This window comes from Patagioenas fasciata, chromosome 2 (genome assembly GCF_037038585.1).
Source record: "Patagioenas fasciata isolate bPatFas1 chromosome 2, bPatFas1.hap1, whole genome shotgun sequence".
Classification (NCBI taxonomy): Eukaryota; Metazoa; Chordata; class Aves; order Columbiformes; family Columbidae; genus Patagioenas; species Patagioenas fasciata.
The window spans coordinates 91175700-91203598 of NC_092521.1; the positions used below are offsets into that span (position 1 = coordinate 91175700).

The 27899-nt window shown below is 40.5% G+C and overlaps 1 protein-coding gene across 3 annotated transcripts; it reads right to left on the minus strand.

Moving 5' to 3' along the window:
* Window positions 1-2749: 2749 nt before the first annotated feature.
* On the minus strand, window positions 2750-27021 carry RPP40 (ribonuclease P/MRP subunit p40). 3 transcript variants are annotated; one of them, XM_065829891.2, is made up of 8 exons: window positions 26762-27021; window positions 24190-24334; window positions 22854-22922; window positions 21399-21494; window positions 20129-20254; window positions 14904-15102; window positions 13405-13539; window positions 2750-12130 (listed from the first exon to the last, which is right to left on the minus strand). In XM_065829891.2, the coding sequence occupies exons 1-8, from the start codon at window positions 26888-26890 to the stop codon at window positions 11932-11934; spliced, it is 1098 nt and encodes a 365-aa protein (XP_065685963.1). In that variant the 5' UTR covers window positions 26891-27021; the 3' UTR covers window positions 2750-11931. The 3 variants fall into 3 exon arrangements, with proteins under 3 accessions (XP_065685963.1, XP_065685964.1, XP_071660644.1); XM_065829892.2 differs by lacking the exon at window positions 26762-27021 and adding an exon at window positions 26071-26638 and having other exon boundaries at window positions 7310-12130; XM_071804543.1 differs by lacking the exon at window positions 22854-22922 and having other exon boundaries at window positions 7310-12130.
* Window positions 27022-27899: the final 878 nt, after the last annotated feature.

A 27899-nucleotide genomic window follows, 5' to 3' on the forward strand; every position in this document is an offset into this window, starting at 1 on the left:
TACCCAGAAGCATGTCAATCACAATTTTATCTAATCTGCATCTTTTGTAATAAAAAGGAAGCCCATCTCTCTCCTAGCATTACATCAGTATTCCTCTTTGAAGTCCCATGGAGCTGCATCTGATTCATAACAGAGTATAAAAATGACTGGAACACAGCAATCTGTTGGTTGCCTTCATTCAAATCCTTTAGTCTGTTTTGCTGTTACCCATCTTTCCCACGAATCCAGCTTGATGCCTACTAACACAATGCACAGTACGTTGGCTTGAGACTCACTCTTTATGCTACTCCTGACACTTCTCTTTTCCCTGCTGCCTACCATCCCAGTGCTTTATTTATTCTGCTGACTTGTGCCAAAAACTGAAGTCACAGTCTGAGTTTTCAGTTTACTCACATCCCTAGCTCTTTTTCTTATTCTACAGTCACCTCCTCCCCTTCCTCATAAACATTATTAGCTTTGAATAACTAAGCCTTTTTCATATCTGGCATGTATTTACAAAATGGACAACTGTAGTTTATTTTCCTTTTCCCCCTCTCACTAAAACCTGGCAGTTCACAACGCACAGTCCTTGTGCATTTGCACATCATCTGGGATATCTGAACCTCACAGTGACATGGGGGTTAAGAAACATGACGCTTATTTTGGCTCTGTTGTGATTCTGACTCCTAGCAGCCAACTCGCCTCTTTGAAAATGTCATTTTTCAACAAAACCCACAGGCTTTAGGGCTTTAAGACATCCCAAAACTACAAGCAGATGAACAGGCTCCAGCCAGCTCTCACTTGCCATGAAGCCAACATGCTAATAGAGCTCCATCTTTGCTTTCAAAAACCTCATGACAGGCTAATTAAATAGTCCAGACTTCTATGTGGTTGGCTTCAATTCCCTTCCCAGAAAGCTTCCTCTAGCTCTTTACAATATCTTGAAGTGGGTTTCACTATTTCAAACTGTTGCTGTTCTTGACAGTCTGTCTCAGGATTTTCCACATACCAACCTTTTCCATCACCAAGGCAAGCCAGAAAGAAGAAGACAAAAATAAGGAGTGACAGATCCCTTCGGTAATTCCCCAATACCTCCAAAATCTGGTAAACAGGACATTATTCTGCTGGCAATAACACCCTCAGAACAGCTACAAGGACACAATTCAACAGGCTATATGTCTAACCACAGTACCATGGGACAAGAACAAACTTTCTGAACCTTATTTTATAACAATCAGTCAAGTTTGAAAGCATTGACTTGGGTGAAACACTGCAGCCCACTTCTCTCTTCTCTAGTCTCCCTTTTCCAGTGACAGCAAACTCTTTTCTGCAACTTCACCACTTTTCTCCCCGCTCTTTTTACACATTAGTACAGCACTTGACACAACGCTGCTAAGCAGGCTATTGCATTTTGTGTTCCTTGTGAGAGTTGGTTAGATTTTCAGTGAAGTACTCAAAAGTTACACTGTTTCCCTCTAAATGTGCTACTAGTGATAGCAAATCCTTTATTGTGAACATCCAGGAACAGGAAGTTCATGCAGGAAGGCTTTAAACAGCAGGAATCAAATTTATCTCCTCCATAATAAAACTGACTAACAATTCTCAAACTGCAGTCACAGTAAAATATCTGCAGGGGTTAAACAAAAATAATGATAATTTTAAAAGTACTCACGAAGTAAAGAGTAGTGGACAGCAGGATGACCATGAGGCAGCACTGTGCCCTTGTGGCCAAGAAGGCCAATGGGCACCCTGGGGTGTATAAGAAAGGGAGTGGTTAGTAGGTCAAGAGAGGTTCTCCTCCCCCTCTACTCTGCCCTGGTGAGACCACACCTGGAATAGCAGGTGTGTCCAGTTCTGGGCCCCTCAGTTCAAGAAGGACAGGGAACTGCTGGAGAGAGTCCAGCACAGGGCAACAAAGATGATGAAGGGAGTGGAGCATCTCCCTTACGAGCAAAGGCTGAGGGAGCTGGGTCTCTTTAGCTTGGAGGAGACTGAGGGGTGACCTTGTTAATGTTTATAAATATATAAAGGGTGAGTGTCATGAGGATGGAGCCAGGCTCTTCTCAGTGACAACCAATGGTAAGACAAGGGGTAATGGGTGCAAACTGGGACACAAGAGGTTCCACTTACCCTCACTGCGAAGTTTCTTCTCATATTTAACAAAGCACTGGAACAGGCTGCCCAGGGAGGTTGTGGAGTCTCCTTCTCTGGAGACATTCAAAACTCACCTGGACACATTCCTGTTTAACCTCATCTGGGTGTTCCTGCTCCACAGGGGGATAGGACTAGATGATCTTTTGAGGTCCCTTCAAATCCCTAACATTCTGTGATTCTGTGAAAGAGAAACTTATGTCCACAAGAAGGCTGCTACATATTTCTATTTCTAAATGGAAACAGGATTCTTTGAAAAATCTGACTCAATACATCTCCACTCAGGGCCACATAGAACAGCTCAGAGCAAATGAGAGGATACAGCTCTAGTGGCCACCATCACCAGATGATTTAATCAATCACATGCCATCCACAATGGTACTAACTTATAATCCAGCATACTTGAAGATAGCTTAACAAAAAAGTTTAAATGCCTTTCATAGGCATTTATCAAGGGGTTTTTTTCTTGCTATAGTTGCGCAAGGGCTAGAAACCACAGGGGTTTCTTACAGTGCTGACCAGCTTCTTGATTTTTGCAGATTCTGTTATTTGTACATGTTCCCTTAGAACAGGACAGTATCTCTAGTAGGAATGTAATAAATCTAGACATGCTTAGAGGTATTTGGCACAGTAATATGTTTATTTATTATGAGGAAAAAAGTCCATGTTTTTACCAAATGCAGGACACGATGGAAGAACCTGAGAGTTCTCTATTTGCACTAAAAATCAACTATCTTAACACATTCTGTCCCCTTCTGCCCACAAGACTCTTACCGAGTTTGGAGAAAAACAACTTAGTCTTAACATACTGTATCTTTTTCAATATTACTATCTTAAAGATTCAAGGTAAAATTTCTCATGTTTAGTTTCAGTCCAAGACAAATTTCTAAATTCTAGTTTTCATCTTTATCCAGTTTGGACTTCTTGTTGAAATCTAATTCAGAGGAAAGAAGTGGGGCATCACAGGCACTTTAGAGTAGTAATTGTATGAGCTGGCACACTTAATCTTAAGAACCCAAGGTGCTTCTACCATGTCCACACAATTTACAGAGACAAGCACCCATGACATTTTGAAGAAAATCTGGTTCATCTGGTTCAATTTCTGTGCTATTGAAAAAAACCTCAGTCAAACATCTGCCCTATGTTACCATTGCTGTTTTTGACCCCTTAACTTTGTTTCCAAATCACATTTTTGGGGTCTTTTAGAAAACAGAGGTATTCCTGAAATGACTCGTCTCTGAAAGAAAAAGAAAATCAGCACCATCTTGGAGGTAACCCATTTGTGAGTTAAAGAGGAGAGAGAGTTCTCATTGCTGAAGGCTGTCAGTCTGCATGACAATTGTCAGCCTACTCTTCCAGAAGAGAGGCCAAGAACTCCACGGTGTATATTTCCTGGAAGCAAATCCTGCTTGCTCATCTACACAGGCTCTAGGCAACAGCTGGCCAAGGGCAGGGTCAGGCTGGGCAAGCAGGATAACTGAACAGGCCCTCTTGCCTGCAGCAAAGCCCACCTCCCTGGCTGGTTTCTCATGTTCAGCACAGCAAACAATTTTAGAAACAGATGTCAGTAAATCCAGGAGCACTTGAACTTTCTGAACCAACCCACCATCTGGAGTAAGAAAAAGCAGGCTGCTCCACAGTACAAAGTACCAAAGCAGTCCTGGATGGGGCAGACCTACCTTCTGACAGGTATGAAGAAAGATATTTTCTTCACAGCTCTCCTCCCTAGAGGTCTTCAGTGTATAATTGACCTGATCAAACATGCATTAAATAAGGAGCAGGGAGAACAGCACCTGGATCTAAAGAAATTTCATATTTATGTGAATCTTAGCAGCAAGCCTGCTTTCAGTCCCCAGTGAGGACAAGCCAGTGCAGATTTGTCATTCACAAAATAAACTACTCTAGAGAATAAAAAAATGCCTTTTCCACCCAATCTATCAACACGAATGAAGAGTTTTGCATAGAGCATGTGTGCTTTCTTACACAGAAGTGTCATGGCTATGCTCCAAGCTGCTGGTTCCATAGGATCTGTATAGAGAGGTTCCCACGGCCAACAGTACCTTGGGGACTTGAAAGGAAGCTAAAGGAATTCTTCACTATTTAAAAATGCGCTCACGTCTCTTCAAGGGAAGGCACAAATGAGAGAGGTTCCCATGCAAAGTAACATTGGTGAGATTGGGCTGTTAGCCTTTCTGAAGCCACATCTTGCACAGCTTCCTGAAACCGAGTTCAATCCCGGCTGAATCTTGCCCCTCTCAATCTTCCTGCAAGGCACAGAGCTTTGAGTTCACTCTCATTTAATTGGTTTTAATGTCTAAATGTTCTGAGCATTGTTTGGGGAATAGCAAATGAAACCTGGCAGCAAGAAGTTGAGAAAAAGGAAAGAAAAAAATTAAGTCTCTGACCGTTTGAGAAATCAGGGAACCAAACAAGCATCCTACTGATCCTGCAAAGTTTAAGGTACTTCTATCAACAGGGATCAAAACCTGGCTCCTAAAACTCAAGTATAATCTCTAAATAAAGCTCTGGCTGCTTCCCACCAAATGCATAATTTTCTGCCTAGATCTCATAGAACTGACATGCTTATAATGAAAGCCATAATTAATAGTGTTTCAACAAAACAATACATGGGAATTTAGCTATGTCTCTCTGCTCAATTGAAAGGGAAGTCCTACAGCTAAAATGCTCAGCCTTGCTCTTGGGGAAAACAGAACAATGAATCTTGCTGCAGAGTGACATATTCCAGGCAATTACAAGAGCTTCAGACCTCAAAGCCACACTGAGCATGACTGGAACATAAATAGATTAACGACTGCTAAGGATTGCTTTCCTCCTGATTTGGAAAGCATGTTCCCACTTTGCTTTTGTAGCCTTTAATGATACACGACCATTCTTTTAATAAGAAAAGGCATTTCACATTTTTATGAATACCCCAAACGCTTCACGTTACCCTTAGTTACCCTTCATCCCTCAGTTCTCTGCAATGTGGCCAGCTAAATGGAGTCATGTTTTCCAGCACATTACAGTCTTGCCTTAAGCAGAGTAAACCCCATACCATTTCTCTCACTTATCCTCCAGGCAGGTAGAGGAAAGACAGGACTTGTGCCCTGGAGGCCTGGTCAAAACCACTCCCCTCTGACCAGCTGCCTTCAGAAGAAAATGGATGTGGCAAGAGCTGAATCTAGGTTCTGAAGTAAATTCTGTAAACACTAAATGACAACTTATGACTCTCCCAGAGTGTTTTACAAAGCAAGTAGCATCTCTAAGTCTGTTGCATTAAATGGGAAAGTATCAGAGCAGCACAGAACTGCAGAGTTATTTGTAGAAGGTCACCCAGAAATTTGCTATCAGAGCTACAAATAAAACCCAGATGCCTCTATCACAGTTCTTCAGACAACCTTGCCTTTGTATCTCAAACTGCCCCCTCCCAAAACGAACAACCCCAAGCCACCATTTCCATCAGAACAGGCTGAGCTAGAATATGAAGGTACACTGTAATCCTTCACATTATCTACCAGCTAGTGTAGATAACTCACTACTCAGCATGCTGACTTTCCTGGACCTCTGTTCTGAGTACAAGAGTAAATGCGCTTTGCAGGACTTGGTATCCAACATGAAGGTTGTTAATGCCATTGAGGAATTACCTGCCTACAAGTAGGCACCACAATGCTCCACTTCTACAGATCTTCAGAAGTCTTTTATAAATCTTCAAAAGTAAGTAGGCACCACTGCTTTTACAGATCTAACCTAAGAGCGCCTATATAATTTTAAAGACTTAGTTCATAGACCTTGCAAACCCATGTTGGTCACAGGAATACCTTCAATTATCTGGCAAAGGCATCCATTACTCTCAATTGCTAAATGGCCACTATTCCTACTGACCTTTAAGATCAGCGCAGGTACTGAGGTTCCACATGCCTCAGACTGTGATTCTGGAGTATTTAACGTGAGATGCGAGTCATAACATCCTGTAGAGTAGTATGAATTTCAGTGACATCTGGCATACACAACCACCTTTTTGTCAAATCAGTCACAAGTACATGACATGGTATTTATGCCAACTATGGCAAAACAAGTGATACTCAACTGTCATAAGCTTACAAAAATATTTGAGCAACACTTCAGTGAGTTTATGAGGCTACAACATCTTATTCTGGCACCAGAAGCTCTAAAACTGGATTTAGTATCTAACCAAACAACAGGCTCAAGAACTAATGTATCACTGCCTGGTTTTGTGCCTGCTCTGCAAAAGCTGACCATTTAAAATCTTAATTTGCTTCAGTAACAAAGAAGAAACCTCTCTGCGAAAATAGTAATCAGTGTTGTCCCAGTGGCAGTGTGATGCCTGATTCAGTAAGGCTTCTATCCCAGAGCTAAACAACAGGAACTTTTGAAAATTGCAGTGTAATAGCAGTAGATTCTCACAAAGCCTTAAGCTATGCTCTTTTAAAAATGTGTACTTGATTTGGTAGCACTCAAGAAAGGTACAAACTTCAACAGTGATGAAGACTAGAAATACTTGTCATCATGATAAATCAATAAATATGCTCTTTTTCACCTGCAATCACATAATAAGATGTAGTCCCTTTGCATTCTCTGCACCCCTACTGGCATACAATGCAGAAAGATTGTTAGTATCTAGTGAAGCCAGACATCTGGCTTAGACATTAACAACAATTATATTAATATCAATGTTTATCTATATTTGACAGTGGACAGAGCAGCATATACCACTGCTTAGGATATTCTTCATTTACCCAAGTAAAACATATCCATATTCTAATAACCAAGGCCCACTAAACTGTTCTAATAAAGCCAGCTAAAAGAAACTTGGTGCAGCCAAAGCATCCTGCACCTTGCCCTCTGGAAAGCTGAAAACTGCTCAAGCCACTTCAGCTCCCCCTTTTTACTCTTGTATATGGCTGCATTCAACCAAATATTTTTAAGCAGTGCTGAAAGCTACTTCCAAGTATGAAATGGAGGCCACTCATTTATGAAGAGTTAGTTTCTAGTAGATATTTCTGAAATTCTTGTTAATATCCAGAAGGTGGTTATTTAATAGCCACTAATGGAATTAGTGTCCGGTTTTGCTCTTTCAGCTCTGTTCTGTGAATAAAAATGGTTAAGAGTTCAAGCAAGTTCCAGTATAGCTACCACATTAAAAATACTAAAAACAGAGTCAATTGCATGTATTAATCTTTAATTAACAGCAGAGGAACTATAGTCTAGTAGTTAAAGTACTCGACTGGCTACAAAAAGCCTTCATTCTAATTCCAGATCAGCCACTGATTTACTATGCACCTCCCACAAGAGGAAAAGAAATACCCCTCTCTTGTTTTCCTTTTCTACTTTTTGTCTGCCTTACCTATTTATTTTACCTGTAGTTGCAGCAGGGGTGGTCTCTGCATGCGCAAAATCCCACACTGGTTCTGCAGCACTGGCTGAGCAGCCCAACTGCTAATTGCAATTAACAGCAATATCAACATCCAATTTACCTCAAGACAGTTTTAAATCTTTTTTCTGTAACACTCTCAGAAACCTTAGAGATAAAGCAAGAAGAGGCAGCCTGTGGCAAGGGATAATAAAGCACACAAATTGTTTCCAACAAAAACATTATAGCCCATCTTTGAGCAATCTCCCTCACTCCCATGATTGCTATGTAATCCCCAGGCTGATGACATATGAGACCTTTTTTCCCCCACCCCAACAAAACATCCAACTTCGTGTCTTGGCTAGCCTCTCCAAAATGCATATTATTCCCCAGTAAACAACAGCATGATGCAGCCACAACAAAGCTTATGCTTGTCCTTCCATTAAGCCCTGTCACTAGCTTTCCAAGTAGCCTTAGATTAGCACTCATTCTTTTCTCGTCTGCATTCCCCAGGTCTAAACTGTACCAAATCTTGCTGCTTTCCCTCTGCAACCACAGCATCTCCAGAATCTATTCTGATAGTGAAAGTTTTTTTTCTCATCCTTATCTTTAACTTTCTCAGAGTCCCCCATGCTAACAGACACTAGTAGACATTTTACTACCACCACTGTTGGTCTCCCATTCTTGCAATTATGGGACACATACCTTTATTTGTCCAGAAAGGTTCCTGACTCAGCATTTGCAAACCAAAAGGCAAATATATTCTGTTTAGAGTGATTTTGCATAACACACACTATCCAAGTGCCTCAGCTTTTCCTCCCCTTTGTCAACATGAATATTGGTTCCACACCCACCAATTCCTGAATACACACAACCACTTACTCAAACATGTGGCTGGAATATACACGATCTCTACAGCCCATTCCCAGCCAGTTCTGCTACCCTCCAGTAACCTCTCAACAAAATTCCCTTTCCTTCCACCAGCTGCAAGGCAGGAATGCTCTGTAGATGGCTGAGGTTGAAGCAGAGCAGTTCCCTAGCTCTCAAGGCCTGTGTTATCACTGTCTATTCACATACCAGAACAAAAACCTCTACTCAGGAAACCAGCTTGCCCCAGGCTTGTCTCTGCATTCAGATATTTGGCTCTCCTTCCCTATGGTAGATAAAACACTCCCCAGAGGCAAAACTTCTTAGTAAGCACTCAGCCCTTTAATCTCAGAAGCAGCTGGTGCACAGCTGCTCCCTATTACATTTGCAGCTCTCAGGAACCTTTTGCATTCTCCTGTCCTCCCTCACAGGCACAAAGGGCAAGAATACCACCAGCAGCTATCTTTCATTCTCATGCAGAAACTTTTATCTCCATCTCATGTGCCCTGCCCAGTTCTTCCTTGAATTACTTCCCACTTGGCTCAGTCCCAGCTCTTCCCTCCTAACTTGTTCCCCAAGCATGCCAGCAATGCCTCACTGTCTCTTTTCTCAGCAAGTCTCCCCCATGCTTAGGAGCCTCCTGGAGAGAGAGTATTCCATCTGTCCTTACAGACAATAGGGAATCAGCTGCTGTCCCTTATCCTAGGAAAATCTTCCCTTAGGGCAGAGTTGTTCGAAGGTAGCAAGAAAGGAATCAGTTCCACCATCCAATTTCTCTTCTGTGCAACTACAAAGTGCAGCAAGCAGAGGAGCCTCTTAGGAGGCAGGCACACCATCAGACCTTGCTAGGAAAGCACGGATCTGATTAATGCAATATCTTCTTGCACGGTCTAAGAGTAGACCAACTGCACTAACTACTAATAGCACAAGGTTTTCAATGATACTTTGTGCAGGTTTAAAGAAAACAGCAAAAAGCCAGAAACCAACTCACAATCTCACATAATTTGCAAGATCCACAGACAGGATTTTAATGCCTTCCTTAGCTGGAAAAGCCATTTGAAGCAACCATCAGAAGAAACTAGGGAAAGCAGCACAGCCAAATGACTCTGCCTGTAGCATTGAGCTTTGAGAAATAATTACAGTCCCCTGCCTATGTAGATAGAAGGCAAAGGGAACTGTTGACCAATCTGATGAGATTTCCCTAGATATCCATAAAAGATTAATTTTAATACTCACATGCTGAGCAGAACTAATAGAGCTGAAATCCCTATTTCTCAGCTTGTCTTCCAGAATTGTCTCAGTGAGGCTATCACCACATAACCACCAGCACTTCTGCAGCAGCTGCTTCAAGGTGCTCTGCAACCAGGTGCCAATTAAGAAAATCACTTCACCTCGTCCTACTGCTGCCATTTCAGAGCCAAGATCAATAGCTACTGCAGCCCTGCTGGAAGTATTATGAAGCATATCTCTTGGTTAAGAGAAACAAACCCACCAATACAAGATTTTTACTTCTGAGTGGCAGTTGTGTTTTTTTCCAAGCAGTATACATTAAACTTGTTTGTGTGCGTATACACACATTGTGGTGAGAAATAGTTTTATGAGAATCTTGACAAAAAGATGAGTATATTTGCTGCAGTAGATGCAAACTTCATTCAAGTTCATAAAGATTTAAGATCACAGAATCATTTCAGTTGAAAGAGATCCTTAGGATCATAGAGTCCAACCATAACCTAACCTAACTCTAGCACTAAACCATGTTGCTAAGAACCAAAGAGGGCTTGTCTGGGAGTTGAACCCAGGACCTCTCGCACCCTAAGCGAGAATCATAGCCCTAGACCAATGAGCCCAGATTTTTAACTTTGTATTAGAACTTCTGCTGCAGGTGTAACTTCCATGAGAAGTCCAAGCTTTTAAGAGGGCTTCTGATCAAGGGGAAAAAAAGAAAGACACTTCCGCTTATTAGTCTCTTTTGTGAAAGTTGACACATGGTATAATCCCTCAACAGACACTCTCAAAAGCTGACTTTAGCCAACAAGTGAAACCATTTGCACTGATGCCTAGTAATGAAACATGTTTGAGACAGTCATGTTAAATATTTACTAGGCAAGTATCAAGCCAAGAACCTTCCCAGACTCTTGTCCATTCAGTTTGTAATCATGTGAGTCTATATCCATACATGTGACAGGGCAGCACTTCTTCTCTGGTAACCTACTAGAAACACGTCATGGAAGGATAATTTTGAAATACATTGTAATGATTTAGAAAATTGTTTGCTGACTTGTCAGAGTTGTGCTTGTGACACATGTAACAGACTTTAGTAAAAGAGGTTTAGTGGAGGTATATGACAAAGAAATACCATCCAGTAAAACATCCAGGATGATTCTCCTCACTGAAGAGAGCCAATAAACAGATAAAAAAAGAAAGCTCAACTGCTTCCCATGGGCATTCTGCTTTTCTGTGCCACTCAGCCTGATAGGAGATCTTGATGTTTCCAGTACAGCTGTGCCCTAGCTTCCCCTACCAATCTCTCACTTCATCAAGGGAACACCTTCCATTTCAGCACTATATTGGTACTTTAATGATACATACTCACTGCATAAAACAAAACAAAAAATCAAATAAATCCCATTTCCCCTCCACCCCAAATCACCATATGACCTTTCACAGACTTCAAGAGAAGTTAGCCTGGATTCTCTATAGCTGCTCATACCCTCAGCATTACTGATTATTGTTAACAAAACCTGTTTCACTTCAACTGCTTTGTTTTAGGGCACTCTCCCCAGCAATGTGTCTGCAGTAGTGTGACAGTGAAATTGTAGCTCTGTGAGTTGTCATGTAAACAAGAACAAGCAGCTATTTGTAAAAGTAGATAGTTGGTGAGGATGAGAGTGTGTGTGGAAATCAGTTAAGAAAGCAAGCAGCAGCCTTTTCCATTACTGTTAAAGACTAACTTATTTCTGATAACTGTCATTTGCAAAATCCAAAAAGCAAGTCAGTAAACCTTTATTTTTTCCATGTTCAATGGGTGCTTCTCCCACTGTCACCAGCCTCCTCCTCCTCACCATTTTTCTTCTCCCTGCTACCAAATTATGGAGAACACATTTCCCTTTTTTTTCTTATTTGCCAGCTTGTAGGCTGAAATGTCTTAAAAATGAATTGAAGGCTTTACAGCTCTTTAATGTAAAGAAAGAAAACACTAAATCCCAAAATAAGTTTTCCTCCCAAATATTTTAGCTAGCAACCTGTAAAACTAGCTTTCAAATTCCAAAATTACTCCTGGATAAAAGGAAACCACCTACAGCCAATTCCTGAGATCTTACATTCTCAAAAACATATCTTTTTCTTAAAGCCAGTATTGTGAAGTCTTTCAGTACACACTGTATGACAGTGAAGAAACAAAAATCCATTCTTCCATTGTATGTCAACCTTTAAGGGCTAATAAATAATGGAAAAACATATACAGCCTCTTAGTACTTAACCTGTTACCTAATTACTTTATAAAAACTGTCTTCTTAGGTTTTTATACAGTGATATGGGATTATTAGAAAAAGTCTTCTGTAGCTTTATGGAGGACAATCATCATAAGTTCCTACAGCCAGCTGAAGCCAGTAGTCCAGATTTCTAAAAATGACAAAGTTGTACAAATTCTCTCCTCCCTTGTGGAAGCCATGTTCACTTTCTCTCCAGGAAACAGGGCTGTCTGCAAAGCCATGCACAGTTAAGGTCAGCCAATATGCCAGTTTTGGTTCACCAAAATAGCAACTGCAAGGAAGAAGACAAGGCAATTGGTAATTATAATGGAATAGACAGCATGTTCAAGTATACAACATAAAGTTAAAAAAAAATAATCAAAGACAGGCACTTCAGTGAAAATTTGCAATTAACAGTTAAAAACCTGCTTTAGTACATAAATAAATTTAAAAGAAAATATTCTATCAGAAGACATTACGCAATGAAATAAGATTCACTCTTGATTATTCTTACCATACTTCTAGACATGGCAAACGTGCAAGTTATAGCAATTAGAAAAAGTTCCAAGTTCTGAAGTACCTGTTCTGAATTTCCTGTCTTTCAGAAAACAAAACATTTACTGAGAACAGTTGCTATCAGGGCAAAATAGACATAGGAGGAAGAAACATAGTCAGGCTATGCTTGACACAAATACTTTTATCACCAGAATGGTGATACTACAAATAATCAAAGCCAGACACTATCCACTGCTCTTTAAAGTAGAGAATAAAAGCCAAAGAAATTTGTGTTCCAGCCCTAGCCCAGGGAGGCCTTCTGCATGAGATTTGAAAATTACTCAGAGGAACAATCATATTCCAGATAAAGCAACAACAATATTGTCATGAGTCAGTGCTACAGTTCTTAGCCACAAGGCACTTTAAGAATTGTGTCACACACGGAGTAAGGGCCTTCCAGAATCTGCTGTCAGTAGCACTAATATATAATACAGACAGATACCACACGGACCCATGACACAGTAGTATCACGTAGTTTGGTTCTGCATCAGTACTACAGCTACCCTGGTCATGACTATCCAGTGTCCTATGTCATAGCACTTGATTGAAAAAAACTCACTATAAGTTAATTTTTTGTCATGGCATAACAACATTGAAGTACCTTGTGATACTCTTCTTGGTATCGTAAAGGGTTTTCAATCACATTTTCCATCAATACTTAAAAATACTACATCAGACATATTTGAGGGCATCCAATTTTCATAGACAGATTTAGAAAAATGTGGAGCTCAGTAGAACTACTGTTTCTTAGAAATTAAGATAAAAAGCAAAATCATTACTAGAATACAGGGTAGGGATTCTGAAACTTGGAGTATCCAAAACCGTTTATTGCTTTTTTTTTAAACCAATGTTAAGCTTCCAGTTAATTTCCTAATTAAAAAAAGTCTTTATTCTGTATGTTTTACTACTTACCTCCAACAGCACTACCGAAAAGTATTTTAAAGTGATTCTGAAAATTAAGAAGTGTTAAGGGTACAAATGTTTTAGTAATGTACTCCTGTCAACCCTTACCATAGCTGCTCCAATAACTGAATTATCTTCTCAGGAATTATAAAGCCTGTGATTGTGCACAAAAAAGCTTTTTCCACCATCATGTTGGGCTGAGGACAGCAATAGGTTGATAAGAAGCTAGATGATTTGTTGTCTCTGAAAACAAAACAAAATAAAAGCTCGTACCGAACAAGTAGTACCTATGTATGTCATCTAAATTAATACCAAACCAACCGACCAGCAGGTCGAGGGAGGTTGTCCTCCCCTTCTACTCTGCCCTCGTGAGGCCGCATCTGGAGTACTGTGTCCAGTTCTGCGTCCCTCAGTTTAATAAGGACAAGGAATTACTGGAAGGAGTCAAGTGGAAAGCTACAAAGATGATGAGGGGTTTGGAGTTTGTTTCTTATAAGGAAAGACTGAGAGAGCTGGGTCTGTTCAGCTGAGAGAGGATCTTACTTATGCTTACGAATATCTGAAGGGTGGGTGTCAAGAGGATGGGACCAGACTCCTTTCAGTGGTGCCCAGTGATAGGTTGAAGGGAAACAGGCACAGACAGAAGCATAGGAGGTTCCATCTGAATATGAAGAGAAACTTCTGTACTTTAAGGGTGCCAGAGCACTGGAACAGGCTGCCCAGAGGGGTTGTGGAGTCTCCTTCCCTGGAGACATTCAAAACCAGCCTTGGTGCATTCCTGTGCAATCTGCTCTTCGTAAACCTGCTTTAGCAGGTGGGTTGGACTAGATGATCTCCAGAGGTCCCTTCCAACCCCAACCATTCTGTGATTCTGTAATGGCCAATTAACACACAAGATGTCATGGTGCTGTGGGTTAATCCTGGTAAGGACCTGAACACCACACAGCCACTCATTCACTCCCCACTAGTGGGATGGGGGAGAGAATTGAAAGGGTGAAAGTGAGAAAACATGTGGATTGAGATAAAGACGATTTAATAGGTAAAGCAAAAGTTGCATGTGAAAGGAAAGCAAATTAAGGAATTCATTTACTACTTCCAATCAGCAGGAAGATGTTTAGCTATCTCCTGGAAAGCAGGGCTTCATCATATGTAGCTGTGACTCGGGAAGACAAACATTGCAACTCCAAACATTCCCTCTGTTCCTTTTTCCCCCCCGGTTTTATTGCTGAGCATGCTACCACGTGGTGTGGGATACCCCTCTGGTCAGTTGGGGTCTGCTGTTGTGGCTGTGTGCCCTCCCAGCCTACTGACTGGCACAGTAGCAGAGGAAACGCCTTGATGCTGTGTAAGCACTGTTCAGCAATAGCTAAAACGCTCCTCTGTTATCAACACTGTTTTAGTCATAAATAAAAAACACAGCACCACTACACATGGGTACCCGCAAAAATACAGACAAGTTATTCAAGACTTACAACTAACACTTGAGTAACAAACTTCCCACTTACAGTAATGCATCTTTCTTAATCTTTTTTAGCTCTTCCTTAAAATAAATTGTGGCTTTCCTTTCTTAAAATGTATTTAAAGATCAAACAAATTAAAATACTTACAAGCTAACTTGATTCCAGACAGCACCTAGCCATTCAAACAGTTCCTCTGTACTGCAGGACTCTTCTGGCTTTCCTTGTAGTTCATTACTTTGTAATACTGGACACTGCAAGTCCCTTAATGTGCTGAATGTTATTTTTGGCTTCAGGGCCTGTATTTGTTTTTTTGAGAAGTATGACATCAATGTTGATCCCTCTGCACCTTAACAACACACCACCACAAACAGCTGTTACAAAACTACCAAACAAAAGGAGTACTGAATACATGAAATCTTTGTACATATATACAAGAAAATGCAGCATGTAAACTGCTTATATGCTGTTTACTTTGGCAAATTCATAGAATCTTCAGCTTCCTTATCTTCTTGGAAATAAAACAATTTAAGATCAAGCAACTCAGTATGGCTCAGTAAAATCACCATTTAACTAGCAAGTATAAATTTGTCAATTGAAAATTCAAGCAGAATTAACTGTGCAAGTGATAAAATGAACCCATTAGAAAGAGGAATTCAGAATGTAATTAATGTAAAGAATGTTAACTCTTTCCCAAGACAAACTGGTCTGCAAATGCACCCACAGTGTAGGTATACGAGGAGACTGAGGGGTGACCTTATTAATGTTTATAAATATATAAAGGGTGAGTGCCATGAGGATGGAGCCAGGCTCTTCTCGGTGGCAAACAATGATAGGACAAGGGGTAATGGGATCAAGCTGGAACACAAGAGGTTCCACTTAAATTTGAGAAAAAACTTCTTCTCAGTGAGGGTGACAGAGCACTGGAACAGGCTGCCCAGGGAGGTTGTGGAGTCTCCTTCCCTGGAGACATTCAAAGCCCGCCTGGACATGTTTCTGTGCGACCTCACCTAGGCGTTCCTGCTCCAGCAGGGGGATTGGACTAGATGATCTTTCGAGGTCCCTTCCAATCCCAAACATACTGTGATACTGTGATATTCATGAGGCCAGAGAACATTTTGCCTTACTAGTGCACATATGTACATTCCCTCTATGCTCATGCACAGATACTCACTGCTGTAGGCCTTATACTGTTAGGTCATCTCTGGAAATTCCTTAGGTACTGCACCGTGAGAGGGAGAATACATGTGGTAGATGTACATCTCCAAGACCAGGTAAAGGAAACTAAGCTCAAAGAAATTCAGACAATGTTCTCTTCAAAATCACTGAGTGTCTACAGGGATCCCAGCATCCCTAGTTCAAAGAACTGCTCCCTAGAGACAACATGGCTTCTAGAATCATGAAGAACTCAAATTCCTGCAGATCTCAGGAATACTTTGCAAAAAGCTATAGTGTCATTTGAATTCTCCCAGAACACACCTTCACAAATGCAGAATGTTTCCCTTATCATTGGTCTAAAAAGCACTCGGTCTTCCATCCAGCATGTCAGGTTAGGGGACCTCTTAGTCCCCTCATCTGAAGATATGAACGTGCAAGAATTCTTCCGAGAGATCTGATCCCATCGCTAAAAACCACATACTAGATTTACTAGGTGTGATGGCAAACTTAATTTAGGAGCCATAAGTTTTTTGAGAAAAAAAATCTTGATTTACAGTAAACTGATGTTTTGTTAAAAACAACCAGTTTCTCTTTTAGTGAACTTTTCTTTCAGCTAAGTTCTTCTAAGTAACTGCACTTTTTTGAATTTGGCTGTATGTTTTTTCAGACACTCTTCACTCTGGAACTAGTAACAGTAGCAATGATATGCAGAAGAGACCCAAGTTTAGACTTACTGCTATGGTAGCCAAGATTACTGACAAATTTTGCATGTGCCATAAGTGAGAGGGGCGTATTTGCAAGCAGGGGCGAACAGAACAGGTGACTAAAACTGACCAAGTACTCCATTCTATACACATCATACACCCTATAAAAGTGGCAGATCACGAGAGTCTCGCTCTCTTCAACCATGGCCGGCATCTGAGGAGGACCCTGCCTGTCGTGCTTCCGATCCAAGGCCTGGTTCCAGACCCTGCATCCCTGAATCCAGTTCTGGTTTACTGCAGAGTCCAGGCCAGGACTTCTGGGTGCCTGCCCTGCAGCCACTGGAGCAGCACCAACTCACTGCAGCCACAGCTGTGCTGCCCCAGGAAATTCAAGATTGGTTTTGTATATTTTGTATTATTTTCTTTATTAATTAGTAGCATTAGTAAAGCATTTTAAACTTTTTTCCAACTTGCAAGTCTCTCTCCTTTTTCCTTCTATCCCCTTTCCTTAGTGGGGAGGGCATGGGATTAACAGAGAGCATCTGCCATGGTTTATTGTTGCCCTGCAGTAAGCAGTGACAACTGAGAAATCATCTTCACATAAGGTATATTTGGAAGGCGATACTAGCTCAAAAAAAACCCAGTATCATTCATCAAGACTAGAGACCTTCCTACGCATCTGGCTAAAGTGTCTACCACCCCAAAACACCATTTTCTTTGAATACTGGAAAAGTGAGCAGGTGACTACAGGTTTGAGAACAGATTTACCAATGATGTCAAGAGGAATTCTAGGATAGTCCGGGGCATAAGGAAGACAGAAAGAAGGGGGGAGTGTAGAAAAATCAAACTATATCACAAATCTCACTTTACTGGGATCAGAATAAAAACCAAAACAGTGCTAAGTCTTCAAAGCAGTATGGCTGTAACAGTCAGATGTACCTTAATGGACTCACGGGAAAAGACATGCTCCTTCAACTCTAGTAAGTGATCCAAAAGAAGCAGCGAAAATTCTAAAAACCTAACCTAAGCAAATATATTGTAAATTAAGAGATATTAACCAACCTCCCTTTCCAAGCAGTAAGACAACTGACATGGAATAAATTCTCCTAAATTTGAAATTCCAGATAATGTATTCCATTTTCATGAAGTAACAATGGTGACCAAGAAATAATACCTTATTTGTGAGAAACCTTAAGTCCAGAATAGCACTTAAATACCACAAGAAAGGCATGCATGAACAGAACAAATTCAAAATAGAGTTCACTGCAGAATACAATATCCAAGACTTGTTATCAAAAATTACGGCCTGCCTAAATGCCATCAGCCATATTTACCTTGTCATAAAAAATCACATGGGGAAGTAGAAAAAGGAGGGCTAACCTGATCTTTTTTAGTCATCCTTCAAAGAAGGCTGTCCAAGTACTTAAGGACAATGACAGGCAGTCACCGAATTCTTGTTAATTTAGTATTTTTATATAGATATACTTAAGTCTGAAGTATACTCAAACAGATGATCTTCCTTCAGTCTATACTTCCTATTGCCATTTGTTAGACTAACGGGTTCAAAGAATGGGCAATATTGCCCTAGAATCCCTGGTCAAATATAAAAAAATTATACATTTTAAATATCCATTCCATATGGGAGCCTCAGGTATAGTCCTAACTTCAAGAAATCTCAAAGACTAAAATCAATAGAGAACTGCAAGAGAACAATTCCACTAGCTACAGCATAGCTTTCCATGTCAACAGCAACCAGGCATATTGTCAAAGGTTTTTGGAGGCCAGTGAATTTCAGCCAATAAACATTTAAAATTGCCATAGAAATTACAGCAATAGAAAAGAGAAGATATTGTTTTGCCACTGTCATTAAAGACATGAGACACTCCATATTGCCTTTTTCTATTCCTCTTGGTGTCAGAACCACTAAGTGAGAAAAACGGGTATCAAAACAAAAAATGGTGCTTTTGGAGAGTGTCATGAATGTTTACAGGTTTACAGCAGTGCTGGTCATAGCAAGAAATGCCAGTTATCAGCAGGAAGGCTGAAAGCAGAATGTTAACAGAGGACACGGATTCTCTCAACAAAATACATCCCTCTTTTCCCCTTCCAGCAGAACCTACATGATGCCTCATGTCTATTAATAAAAATCTATAAAAGTTTTATTTTTGTCAGTACTAAAGAATTAAGTCTTTGGTGTGTTATGAGCACAAGATTCCTGGACAGAAAGGCATTCAGATTTAACTCCATATTCTGGAAATTATTGACCTGACCCGGTTTTCCGATGTAAGAAAGTGAGGAAAAGGAATGCTATTCTTCCTGAATGCTGCTACACTGACAGCAACAAACACAAGAAATATACCAACCCTAGAGGCATTTTGCTCCTCGTCCAGGGTCAATAAATCCAAGCAAGCTGAGTCTGAAGATCCAAGACCTTAGCTGGATTTATGTCACCATTTATGGTAGCAACAGTCTTCACTGAAACTCTATCCTGAAGACTACAAGGATGGGAATTGCAAGCCTTTAAACAGCTTTTGTATGACAAAAAAGGAAGGATCTTTGTCATATGATTAGTATTTAAAAAGGGGGAGGGGAAACATGAAGGACTAAAATGACACCTGGGACACTGCTAAATGAGCTTGTAAGCAGCGTTGATTTGTCAGATCAGTAACTCCCTCTCAGACTAAGAGCCAGGAAAAAAAACACACTAAAAGCTACCCAGCTATGTGTACATACTTTTTAGTAGACTTCCTGCAGCTTTTGTCAGCTCCATGCAAATGCTACATGTCCCTAGATACAGCCTGTACCAAGGTAATACAAACAACTGAGAACTTTGGAAAATTACTCTCATAAGAAGAACAATACTTAAATCCCAGAAACACTAATATATTTAGTAAACAGTAGACAAACAAATAGTAAAAGAAAGGTGATTTGAGACAATACAGTTTCTTATAACAATAACCTCTTGTTCCGCTCCAATCTCAAACAGGTGCTTGAGAATAAAATGATAAAATAGCAGACTGTGTGTGTATCCATGTACACAGCAAGTGATGGAAATAGGGAGACCGTCCACATCCTGTTATTACTGATGAAAGTTGTCCATCTCAAGTATTACACCAAATATGTAAAATACATATATTAATTAAAAACTCAAAAAAAATTATTAATAATGGTTATGTATGTCACAAATTTATGAAGGAGACAGCATTATCAAATAGGAAAAGTTATGCCAGAAAACCAACATAGAGACAAGGAAATTAAGCAACTAATACATCTCCTATGAATCACTGTTCTGTTCCTGAACTGAAATGTTCTGCTGTGTAGGAAATAACACACACCACCCCCCCCCTCCAAATGAATAAACAAAACAAACAAATATCCCACTCAAAGATATTTTAATCTAACTCTTCCCTCCACTAAAAATGCATTTGGACAATCACTAGAAAAGAAAAGTAAACTAAAAATATTTGGACATCCTGTCAGTTACATTCTAGTTTTATATTTAGTTCTTATTACCTGTATTATACCAAGCCAGTAAAAAGTCAAATTCTAAAGGTTTCTTTTCTTTCAAGGCCCAAAGCACTCTGTTACGTTTCTTGCTATCGGGGTGAAAGGTGGAATCAGTCAAGTCAATAGTTACAACTGTAAAAATGTACAAAAGCAATTGTTACTCAAATTTTAATACTAAATTTATTAAGATCTAAAAGAACATAAAGAAAACAAATAACATTAAACTTCCTTTTCACATATACAGTATCTTTACAAAGTATTTGATTATGCAAATATGACTCTCCATTATGTAAAGAAATATTTACCTCCTGCTGTCCTTCTCTTGATATAATCTGGAACTGCCTTCTACTGACTGGAGGGATTACTTTTGTAATGGCACTGACAAGAAGTCCCAAAACAGCACCTTAAAAATCTCTTGGTAATTAGGCAAGCTATTAGCACTAAAAAAGCTAGAATTTCTAACATAAAAGGCCATGTATACAGCAATGACACTTTTTCAACTGTTTTTTTCTAGATTGGTCCCAGGGTAAAAGTTACATTTATTTTTTAGATGGAATTTTCATGATACATTTTACATGACAAACTGAAGGGTAAAATGACATGCCATTGTGCCAAAATTCTTATTATAGATAGCAAGTTTCCCCTTCTAAAGTTCTCATGTAATTACCTATCAACTACTACAAGTTCTAATATTTTTGAGATGGCATAGTCTTCATGGGTTTAATTGTTTACAAAAAAAAAATTAACAGAAGTCACACTCACTATGCCTCCTGTGCAGCTTATAAAAATTACAGCATTTTCCAAGTACTTGGTAAATGGAGGTCACCATTTTAAATGTAATACAATTCTCCCTTTCAAGCAAGCAGTCTTGGGTGAAGCTCTTCACTGATTTTTTTGTACAGTGTGCAAATTTTAAGCTCTACCTTAGTGTAGTATTTTCCGATTTAAATCAGAAGGTACAGATATTGTGTACTGTATACAAAAATTCTTGAGCCCTACATCATTCGAGTATAAACAACACAATAAAAACTGCAGAAATTAAAAATTTTCTAGAATATCCAAAAGATCACACTTTTGTTTCCTTATAGCTGCTTTATTATTTGGGAAATTTTTTTTTTCTTTTCATGCAGTTCTTGTATCTGCATCTAGAAAAACATGACCTAGACAATAACTAATTTTAAGGAAAGGGAAGTTTCAGCATTGCTGGTTTAACATCCTAGCAAGGTGCTTTGCAGACAGATCTGAAATAAGTACTGTTAATATAAATAATACTTACTATATCTCATTGCTTTTTTGCCAGAATACTGAGAAGGGCGACCTTGCAGTCCAAGCTCCTCATAAGTATCCTTATCCACTGATAGTATTAGTTTTCCTATAAAAAAAACAAACTTTAATACAAATAACCTACTCAGTTCCCTTTGAAGCCTTCTGAGAACCACACACCTTATACAACGTTAGCTTTGGATCAATGGTGTTACTAATGTAATTCAGACTCCTTATTTCCAGTTAAACAGATTACCAGATTAACCCTTAAAAAATGTTATAACTCAATTACTCTTTTTTTATCAAAGAGGTCTTATGAACTACAATGAGAAAAGTGTAATATTATTCCTGAGATAGTCGTAGCTTTTTTACTGTGCTGCTTCACTTCATTGCCTCAATCTTTCCTCCACTTGTCCCCTAGCATTTGCTGCGCCATTGGTTGAACACTGTATTACATTAGGGCCTGATTTAGTAAACAGTTATGCATTGACTGCTCAGCTAAACATACAAAAGCAGCCCCTCCAATGCCAGTGGGACTACTCACATTGAGTAAACTATGCTTATTAGTAATGAGGAGATTTGATTGTTTTTGGTTCTACTGTACAAGTAACAGTACAATATAGAATACAAACAAATAAGGCTGTTGCTGAAGATTTCAGATGGTGTCATCACCAGGAACTATAACGCTGTCTCTGCATTAATTGTGCATAGCTTGTAACAACTGTATCATACAAACTCAGTCACTGTCAAGTACCCATTTTTCTAGAACTGTGCTAACATCGCACATAAAAGAATTGCTCCTCTGAATAATCTGAACTTACTTATGCCCTGATGTGCACCTGTCATATTACAGTGTATTAGGCTAGAGGGCTGATAGACCAATTTGTGTTTCTACTACAGCTGATATACTGTTAAACAGAAATAAGACGACATATTTGAAGCCTGAAAAAGCTTCATTATTTTGTCTGCTTATAAAATCCCACCTGAAATGCAACCTTTTGCCACAAAACTGTGATGAAACTTGAAGTATTTTAACATGTTACACATTTCTCAAAGAATACACGCGGAATATTTTAAAAGGGTTCCTAAGCAGTGCTGATAATTTCCTGTTTTGGTACAAATTCTGTCTTTAACGCCAGTAGGAAACAAGAAGTTGGAATGCGATGTTTTCACAAAAATAATGCTCTGTAGCAACCACAATTACAATTGAAGCGCTGACAATCTGATACAACACATAAGCTAAGCTGATTTTTTTTTACATTTCCTTTAGATGAAATAAATAATTTAACAGCATGAATGAAAAAAATGAAGTTAGAATTAATATTTTTCTAATTCAAACATATTTCTAATAAAGTGGACAAGTAGAGTAACCCTTAAATTTTCCAGTTTACATCATTCCAAATGAAAAAAAAAAAAAAAAACAAACCAGACCTTAATATGTATGTATTACTAAAAACAAAAAACATACCAGTTGGTAGCAGAGCTGCAGTATTATCTTGATCAATTTTTGTGTTATAGGTAAGTGCATAGCATGAACCTTTAATAGCAAAGCAGAAAACCATGAGATTACAGTCTCTACAGACACAACAATGATGAGAGATTCACTTCAAGACAATCGAACATGCCAAATACCATTTGATTCACTCTAAACCCTTGTGTTTTCATGAACTTACTTTCTTCCACCTTCTCAAGCAAAATAACATTTCCTTAATATTTGTGTAAATCTTGGACTGGCATTATTTTAAATTTAAACATATAACATTAACAGCATGCTCCAAAACACTTTCTACTTGCAACCTTCCTCACACAGCAAATGGAAATCCCCATTTTTTTCCAGACACAATTCTATTACCAGCTTACATAAAGTGGAAGATGCTCACATTACTAAATATATATTGTAGCATTATCTGCCACAAACAATTTCATTTTTTAAAATATAAGTGTCAGATCCTGTAAACTCTGTGTACAAATGTCGTACTGTTTCCACAAAGCTACTGTCATAAAGAACATTAATAAAACCAAAAGAAATAAGGTAAGAGCCCCACATTTAGCAAGTAATGGATTTCTTATTCTCCTGTTTCATCTATGTGTTCGCTCTTCTCTTTTCCCTTTAAAGCCTTTTTTTTTTCTCCCTGACAGTCCTCTGAAGGGTACAGTAGTTACTATAAGCCAAACAAGTGGGCCCTACTACATGAAAAGGGCATTCTCTGAGTACACAACAGCAGGCTGGCTGGGCAGAGGCTACATCTTTCTTTACATCCTCTTCGCTTGTACTGTGTAAGGATGAGCTGCTGCAGCTCCATTAGCAAAAAAAGAAAAAACAAAACAAAACAACACAACAACAAAAAATCCACACACACAAAAAAAAAAAACACAACAAAAAAAAACAGGCCTATGTTTTCCTCTTTTTCTCTTGCCTGCTGTGGAACACAGCTCTGTGCTGAAATACAAAGGAATGAGAAAGGGGGAAGTGAGCTGATTTTTGCAAATCTGTATAAAGATGAGGTGTAGAAGAAACATGTGAGGATAAATGGAAGCCCTTTTGATAGCTGGCTTGCAGAATTAAGATGGAATAGGGAGAAAAGAAGATGGAAGAATCACAGATGTTTTGGATCCAGTGGGTATAAACAAATGTTGACACACCACAAAGCAGAAAGAAGTCATTCATACAGAATTTTCTTAATGCTTTTCCTTCCCTTCACTTCCTTTAAAATACTTCCCAGAATAAATAATAAACGGATTTTGCTGTGTTATGAAATAAATAAACTATTACTGCACCTGTCATGTTCCAATTTCCTCCTTACCTTTCTTCACAAAAGCATCGATGAATTCGTGAGCGACCAATTCATGAACTGATAAATTCCTCACCAAGTAATAATCTCCAACATCCGCAATAGTACTTTTCAGTACTTCAGGTAGCATGCCACATTCAGGGATCAAAAAAGACACCTATTAGGAACATATTTGTAATGTAAATCACATGTTAAAATCTGTTCTGGAAGAAAAACAAGAAATACAAAAGAAAAACTCTACTTTTCAAAGACATTAGCATACTATACCATAAATGAGATTAAGAAAAAACAATATTGTGCTGTTGTCTTCAAAATGTATGAATTTGCAAAAAGTCTCTATGTAAACTAAATACATTACATGGTCGTGGGTTTTCTTCTAATTTCACAAGCTACACAATAGCATCTGAGCTGTTACATAAAGGCATGATTTTACACAGCAAAAGTTAACTAAAGATCTTGTTTCATGTCATAAATTTAGCTTGATATCACACTGGGACATTGCCTTCAGCCCTTGCTGCAGGAAACAGATATAACTAAAAATGTAGGCTAAGCATTTATGTAATCTCAATGGAAATATGAAGAGCAAAGCAGAATATAAACTAGTTTTTGAATCAATGCACTGTCCTCTGTAGAATACTTCTGGAGATCAGGAGAGTAAATTGACGATCAGAACAAAACTTGAAGATGGGTTTATGATTTTCAAAAAAGTCATAAGGCATACATTAAGGCTACAACAAGGCTACAACTTCTGTAGCATGTTTCTAATTTAAGGCAGGAAACTAATTTTCAGAAGGGAAGAGCACTTATCTTTTCTTACTAAACTCAGTATTTAGTCTTTTGATCCAATTGTGTACCTTTAATTTCCCTTTTGTTTGAAACCTTTCCTGTGAGTGTTTCAGAGATCAAAAGAACTCTTAAGTCTGGGAGACCAGGGCAAATATGATTATTACATGGGCAAGTACCAAGTTCCCAAATATCCATGTAGAAGCAGCATAAAGGTTCATCTCCCTGCTCCTTCCCACGCCACCCCTCAAAAAAACCCTTTTTCTGAAACAGAGGAGCTCACAGAGAACAAGTACCTACCTCCCTTTGCACACACAAGAAAAGTAACAACTGACAGATGGGCTACCTGCTACAGAAGTATTATGGAAAACTTTCTAGTTAGCTGCTAAAAAAATTACGAAGGAAACAGCAAGAGGGTTTGATTGACACTTTCAACAAGCAAAGAAAGGAGAGCGAGCTGGCAAAAACTGGCCTTCACAATAATGAAGCAGTTGCTGATGATGGCACAACATGATACTGTTAGGGAACTGACTGCCTTAGCTTATAAACTTCCATAACAACACTCTGGCTGAAGGAGGGATAACGTGAAAAAGAGGACTTTAAGGGTATATCTGCAGTCAGGCTTTGGCTGAAACCTCCCTCACCACCTCACTACTTGGACTAGGAATTTTTCAGGTGCTGTTCCCTGTATTACTTGCCAGGTAGCACCAACAAGACATTGTCACCTCTTCCACTAGCTCATCCCTCTTCTCTTCTAGTTTGTGTCCGCACAGTCTTCCACTCTCTGAGGAGCTGCACACTGTGCAGGAACATCATGTCAATGGGAGCTAATTTTTCTTTTTCTTCCCCCCCTCGCCAAAAGAGGCATGCAGGCCACCATTGACAAGAATGAAGGAACCCTCCAGAAAACAGCCTGGCACAAGATGGAGCACCAGCAAAGCGTCCCTCTAAAAGATGACAGGCAGAATGACCAACATCCTCCTGTCCACGGTGAGGAGATGCTTTGATCTCATCGGGGAGGGGCAGATGCCCCTGACCACCCACCTCCCACAGAATCACAGAATGGTTGGGGTTGGAAGGGACCTCTGGAGATCACCCAGTCCAACCCACCTCCTAAAGTGGCTTCACCCAGCGCAGATCACACAAGAACGTGTCCAGGCGGGTCTTGAATGCCTCCAGAGAAGAAGACTCCACAGCCTCTTCGGGCAGCCTGTTCCAGTGCTCTGGCACACTCAAAGTAAAGAATTTTCTCCTCATGTTTAGACAAAACCTCCTGTGCTTCAGTTGGTACTCACTGCCCCTCATCCTATCATTGGGCACCACTAAAAAAAGGCTGGTCTCATCCTCTTGAGATATTTTTAAACACAAATAAGCCTTCTCTTCTCCATGCTGAACAGCTCTCTGTCTCTCCTCATAAGAAAAATGCTCCAGACCCCTTGCCATCTTTGTAGCCCACTTTGTAGCTGGACTCTGTCCAGTAATTCTTTGTCCAACTGGGAAGCCCAGAACTGGACACAGCACTCCAGATGCAGCCTCACCAGGGAAGAGTAGAGGGGGAGGAGAACCTCTCTTGACCTGCTGGTCACACTTTTCCTAAAGTACCCCAGGATACCATTGGCCTTCTCGGCCACAGTTCCCCATTGCTGGCTCACAGTCAGCCTGCCGCCTACCAGAACTCCCAGGCCCCTCGCCCCGCTGAGCCCCCGGCAGTGACCCCCACTACAGCAGACCCCTCCTCACGCCCGCCAACGGCAACGCCTGTTAACGTCCCGTCCTGCTCGCGCCGAGCGGGCGCACTCACGCGGCAGTTGTAGGCGTGGTCCCGCACGTGCGCCGCGTGCCGCGAGCGCGCGTCCCGCGCGTGGCCCTTCTCGCAGACCAGGAGGTGCCGCGGCACCTGGCGGAGCCGCTGCAGCGACGGCACCGACATCCTCCGCCGGCCCCGCGCTCCGCGGGGAGCGCCACCAACGGGGAGGGAAGCGGCCCCCTAACCCCAACACCCGCCGCCCCTGAGGCAGCAGCTGAACGGAACCGCCACAGAGAAGAAGGAGGGGCGAGAAAGAAGCTGTGCGATTAGGTCACTTCCGCCCGCTTCGGCAGGGGTAGCTGCTTCCGGCGTGGCTCGGTGGGAGGTGTGCGCATGCGCGGAGCGCGCGCCGGGTGTGGGGCTGTGACCGTTACCCGGTTCAACCGCCTGCTCTCACAGTGCATGTGCGAGCTCGGTGGTCCTGGTCTGTACGGGCCTCGAACAACCGCTGCATGAGCGCGACAGCGACACCCGCACAGGCTTTGGCGCAGCAGCTGTCCTTCGCGGCAGTGAAAGCCTGCGTGTGCTTCATGAGCCACAGAGTCATAGAACAGCTAGTTGGGAGGGATCACAAGGATCCTCTGGTCCAACCCTTCTTGGCGGAAGCACAATCTAGCCAAGATGGCCCAGCGCCCTGTCTAGCTGAATCTTAGAAGTGCCCAATGTTGGGGAATCCACCAAATGGATTCTCTGCAAGCAAGAAGTGGGTCCTGCAGGTATAGGGGGGGGTACTGTAGGCCCCCAGGGTGCATTTCCCAACGGGATGGTTTGGGGAGAGATGGACACTTAGAGGGATAAAACAGATGGGTAAAAGTGTGTTCTGGGGTGGCTGATGGCACTGAGCACCCTTCAAGATGTCAAGCAATTGTTGGAGGTGTATGAGAGACAAAGGCAAAGGACATTAATCAACCTCTGTAAAATGGTTAACAAGACATGGCCCTGACAGGAGGAAGAGGATGACACCATAAATAAGCCAAGCAAGGAAATACCAAGATAAGCATGAAGGGAACAAGGCTGCTGATAAAGCTGGAGTGAGAATCACTTGAACTGTGGGTGAACTATCCTAATAAACATAGTGAAAAACCTGCCCTCAGGTAGGCAAAGCTCCCTATCACAAAAAGGCCCTTCCTCA